Raw genomic sequence first — 5405 nt, 5'->3', positions numbered from 1 at the left:
AACTTTAACAACACTTTAACTAGACAGTGCGCTGAACCTTTTTTCTTCAGTGATTTGTGATCTTCACTGGTGTCCATGGATTACATGAAATCTTTCGACCTTTATCCACCTTTGTCATGGTAGGGAGAACACGTCAATGTCAGGGTGGGGTCATTTAAGATAGCACAAGGGTTAATTATGATTATGCCATTTTTAGCCAAAGAAAAAAAGCATGTTTCTTTTTCTAGGACATAGTTTCTGCAGAGCGGCAAGAGTTCATCAGAAGCTTGTGGGTGGAAATGTTGGCTCACCAAAACTTGAGTCCTTCTACGACTTAGAAAACGTCAATGATGACAAGTGGTTCCGTTTTCAAGCATTTTATTCACGTTAATGCAGTTAAATATAAGTTCCCCAAAATACATGATCCTGCCTGGTAGCTGGGTTTTGCCGCAAAGATGAGGTAATAAGAAAAAGTCTCTCTTCGTTGCAAGAGATGATCATTGCCACAAGCATTTCTGACTGTGAGACGAACAGAGTTTTTGACAAAAAAACAAGAAAAAACTTCTAACCTTCATATCAAAGTGTAGGTCTGTGTAATACAAACACACTATATTTCTTCACTGTGATAGTAGATACATTTTTTTTTACACGTTTAAAAAAAAGGCTTAAAATGTACAGTTTCAGTCAGTTAAGAGAAAGCTGTATGAGAGGAAAGAAGGAAAAGTCTTCTCAGACACTCGTCACAGAGGAGGCTGGCGGTCCTGATGGTCCCGGAAAGGTCAAATGCTTCATTTCAGACGCTCGTTTTGGGGGATCAGAATCCCTTTGGGGCTTTCGTAGTGGTTCTCTGGGATGGTTTTCTTCATTGAGCAGTTTCTGTACTCACCACCACCCATTTCTTCCAGGTGGCTTTGAAATGTTTTTTGACTTGGAGAATTCACACCAACCATCTCCTCGTAGATGGGGACTTGAGGGTGTGACTTGCCGCTGTGCTTTGCTTTGCTCTAACAGTCATTGAGACAAAAGGAAAACAAATCAGTGGTGAGAAGTAAAAAAAAAAAAAAAATTAAGGTGCAACACGCCCTGGATTTCCTGTGTTAAAATCAAAGTTCATCATTCCCCACCCAAAGCAAGATTTCTCAGTAATATCAGCTGCAAACTGCAAGTTTTTCCTGCTCATTTAAACCTCTAAGAACAATAAACAGAGCAGTGACAGTTGCATGCCCTTTTGTTGGTCAAAGTTGAGAAAAACGGGCAGAAAAAAGTTGTGAAACCGCTGAGGTTTTCTGGTCAGCTGCAGAGGAAGCTGCAGGCACGCTCTAAGCGAGCAGGTGCTAATTTATCTGAAGAGTTTCCATCGCGGTGCAATTCGGTGGCAAAGAGCAACTCACTTTACAAACTGCCACGACGATGATGTGAAGCAGGAGCAGGGCCACAGCCGCCGACATGGCGTACAGCAGGATGCTGTACTGGAGGCAGCCGCATTCTCCACCTGCTGGGACACAAAAGGCTTCGGATAAACACATGCAAACCCAGAGGAGAACCTGAGCACATGAGTGTAATGAGGCTCAGAGAAAAGCAGAAACCGCAAACTTCCTTCCCATTTCTGCTGCAGTTTGAATCAATTGTTATCTTCAAGGGAGAAACTGCAGTTAGGAGGAAAGAAAAAAAAACAAAGATTCAAGTAAAGGTAAAAGAGGCACACACAATTTTAAAAAGCCAAATGTTTTAAGAGAAAATGTTGCTTTAAAGACCCCCCAAGGGTTAAGTGCAACTGATTTTAGGCAATTTTCATAGCATGTATTTAACATTGAAAGAATATAGAGTCCGAGCCTTTGTGGACACCTTCAACCTTTAGTTCTCCAGTATTCTGCCCACAGAGGTTCCTGCAAAGCAGGTCAGGGATGCAAATTAATTTTAGAAATTTAACTACTGGGTTTGAATGTTTAGTTCCTAAATTTTGCTGCTGTGAAAACGTGGGGGTAAAGAAAAGCTTAAAAGAAACAATTTGTGTCTAAATCCAGAAATAAAATGTGAAACGGAATTACACAAAGAGGAAGTCATATAACAAATGCTGGTAAATTTAAGAGGAAGTTCGATTTAGCATAGTTGGAAACGCGTTCTAATGGTTGCACAGAGAAATGAATTAACTGATTCATTTAGAGTCCGCGCGTTGCAGAGGACAGAGCTGAAAACACTGCAAGAACCTGAACTTCTTTTAGTTTAGACCTTGAACAGACCTGAAAAAGCTCAGCTCTTAGAAATGAGGTCTGGTCTTATCGATTGTGTGCATGAAGGGGTAAAAAATGTATTCAAAACCACAACTGGGGGGCAGAAAGCATATCTGCTGCTGTTTTGCACAAGATAAGAAAGCTTATTTTGTCAGTGGGAGGAAGAAGTTGTCCACCAATGAAACCTACTGCATGTCCTCAACACTGCAGATGAAGTGCAACACACAATAAAAGGAACAAACTATTGAGCTTCAGTTTTGAGAGTAGATAGCAGACATTTCCAGGTGATGGCGGGTTTGTCAGTTTTGTTAGAGGACGCAAGAAACTTAGTGACATTTCGGAAAAAGTCCAGTAGACAGGTCCTTTTCATTTAAAATGTTAGTTCGAGCACATCAATCAGTTAGGGATTTTCCTTTTGCCGAGAGCCTACCTTGCACAGAAACAAAGTACGCACGCCTCCCTAAACGGTGGCCGCTGTCGGGCTTGTCGCGCAGCAGCAGCTGGCAGCTGTACAGAGCGCTGTCCTGGACCTGCAGCTGCTGCAGGCTCACATTGAAGGCGACGCCGTCAGAGACAAGCTGGACTTTCTCAGTGGGGATGGACGTCTTAGACTGGTACACCACCTCTACAGGACCCCTACCCTTTTGCCTCTTTAAGGTCACCCCGTCCACTGCTAATCCCTCTGCATTTGGGGGGAAACAGGGAAGCACAGCTGATCCTCCGACATGCGTCTGCACCATCTCCACCTCCAAAGGGAACGGCTCATCTTAGGAGTGAAACCATTGATGTGCTTTAGATAGAGGGCTGTACAGGATTCATCAAGAACCCATATCAAGGTGCATATCAAGCAGTATTGCTTTTCGAAAACAATAAAGACAAAAATAGGCATAATGGTTGTTATTATGGCTCAAGGGAAAATCCGTCCAGACCCCTTGGGCTAACTGCTACACTATTTAGTTTTATGCAAATGTTAACTTAAAAGTCCCACTCCAATCATCTTTTGACTTATTTTGAAAGTGTTTGCAGTGGTCTTTTATTCACGAAAAAGCAGTTTTTGCCAAAATGAAAAAAAAAAAAGTCATTGTATAGGACATAAGAAATTCACCTGAGTTGTGGCATGAATCAAGCCACCCATATATTTTCCACATCATGAATACAATCTTTTTCCAAAAAAAATTTTCCGGCTGCTCCTGATTCACAACGATGTGAATAAATAAATACTCAAGAAATGCAATTTGAAGCTTCCTCCATCGTGAGAAAAATGCCATGATTTTCCTCAGAGGGGGTTTTTAAAATATCCAAGTAGCTGCAAACATTTGAGAGACTCTTTTACCAGTTTGTGTAAGGACATCTGACTTCCTGTCTAAAACAAATGGGTGATTTGGGTTGCATCATTAGAAATAAAAAAACAAAGACACTTACTTTTGCCAACAACAAGCAAGAATTCCATCTCTCCTAGAACCTTTTCATCAGCAGAGAACTGATTCCCCACATCAAACTCGCAGATGTAAAGGCTCGTGTCACTGGACGTCAGCTGAGAGAGGGTGATATTGACCAAGGAATCTTTAGGGTCCCCGCTGACACGTACGCGGTGCGCGTCTGCTTGATTATCCACAGCGAAGTCCATCTCAGTCATCTTGAAGAGGACTCGACTGTGTTTGGGTTTGGTGCGGTTCAGGGAGACTCCAATGGGTCGCGGCTTTTTCAAGTCAAAGGCACATTGGAAGACCACCGACTCTCCTTCAAAGCGCTCAATGAGTTCAACGTCACTGCAAACTAGAGAAAAGCAAAAGGAATCACAAACTTTGTTTACCTTTTCTTGTAACCCTTGTGCTATCCTAGGCACTTTAACGTTGGGAGTTGGGTCATCTAGACCCACTAGACAGTGCTCTGAACCTTTTCTCTTCAATGATTTGTGAACCTCACTGTTGTCCATGGATTACATGAAATCTTTCCACCTTTATCCACCTTTGTCATGGTAGGAATAACATGTCAAAGTAAGGGTGGGGTCATCTAAGATAGCACAAAGGTTAAAAGAATCCAACGACACAGGTGAGATTTTAGCTCGATGGGATTCCCGACTTAAGAAACCCGGCTTGGGGAGGTGAGATCAGAGACTCAATGCGTTTAAAACAAAACAAAAAAAGGAAAACTTGTATGAAGTAAAACGCAGGGAATGCACAAAAAGGAAAAATGTAGCATTCTAACATTAAACAACCTATTCTAAATTTGACCCTGGTCAATAAATAAAATGCTGTAGAGTACTTCATAAAGGAACTAACAGCAGAACCACAGTTTCTTTTAAAAAAAACACTTCTTTACAAACAAATCTATGTTCAACTTTAATTATACAATAAAGTCACTAAAAACTCCCAGTAATTCACATGGCTAAGAACACAGAAAACATTAAAAAAAAAGTTAGTTTCTGAAGTCAAAATTAATATTAGGAACAAGGAACACTTCTGGACAATTTGGTTTTAATTTCTTGGCTAAGGACATGTCAACATGAAGCCATGAATTGGCTCCAATTTTTGCTTTTCCCATCACAATTTTTAGTTCTTCTTTGTTTCCTTTTTTACATTGCTCCCCTACGTGACACTTTTCATATTGTAGTTTAACCACAATTATTGTTTACAGTGACCACTTAAAAAAAAACTAGTAGTAAACAACAGCATTACATTTATCATTACCTTCTTTCATTCTTCCTTTTCCCTTTGAATATACCTTTATTGTGAATATTTGGTGCAGAATCCAACTTACCAAACCCAATCTGGGTGATGATCAAAATCCACAAAAAAGCCAAGAGTAGGATTTGGGTCATGTTTGCTACCAGATCAGATTAAAACAGTGAAAAATAAAACACCTTGTGGGTAGGAAATAACATGAACCATGCCAAAACTGAAGGCGTGAGACAGAATGACAAAAATTGAGGTAACTGCAAATGAAACCAAGAAGCTCCACCTTCTAACCTCAAGACTTTTGTAAGAGGAAGAACAAGTTACAATGACATGTTGCTTAATGAAGCGCTTCACCACCTATACTAAAGAAGAAAGAGGGAGGATAAAACCAGAACCATTGGGGTTTTGGTATCCTGACCTCATTTTAACCAAAACAATTAGGATTCATTATTCATTTTTCAGAAACCCCTGATGAAAAGAAACAACGAGGACCCGATTACGTCGCCCGGATTGGCGT

The 5405-nt window shown here is 40.7% G+C and overlaps 1 protein-coding gene across 3 annotated transcripts; it reads right to left on the bottom strand.

Annotated features, from left to right (window-relative positions):
• Positions 1-340: 340 nt before the first annotated feature.
• On the bottom strand, positions 341-5144 carry cd7al (cd7 antigen-like). 3 transcript variants are annotated; one of them, XM_020700590.2, is made up of 5 exons: positions 4971-5144; positions 3633-3986; positions 2641-2892; positions 1371-1474; positions 341-983 (listed from the first exon to the last, which is right to left on the bottom strand). In XM_020700590.2, exons 1-5 carry the CDS (start codon positions 5029-5031, stop codon positions 768-770), a joined length of 987 nt encoding a protein of 328 aa, XP_020556249.1. In that variant the 5' UTR covers positions 5032-5144; the 3' UTR covers positions 341-767. The 3 variants fall into 3 exon arrangements, with proteins under 3 accessions (XP_020556249.1, XP_011472203.1, XP_011472210.1); XM_011473901.3 differs by having other exon boundaries at positions 2641-2976; positions 4971-5143; XM_011473908.3 differs by having other exon boundaries at positions 1371-1471; positions 2641-2976; positions 4971-5143.
• Between the last annotated feature and the right edge of the window lie 261 nt (positions 5145-5405).

This window comes from Oryzias latipes, chromosome 1 (genome assembly GCF_053564925.1).
Source record: "Oryzias latipes strain Hd-rR chromosome 1, Olatipes_Hd-rR_3.1".
Classification (NCBI taxonomy): Eukaryota; Metazoa; Chordata; class Actinopteri; order Beloniformes; family Adrianichthyidae; genus Oryzias; species Oryzias latipes.
Note: the sequence above shows the minus strand (reverse complement) of the source record. Positions and strands in the feature narration are given on the sequence as shown.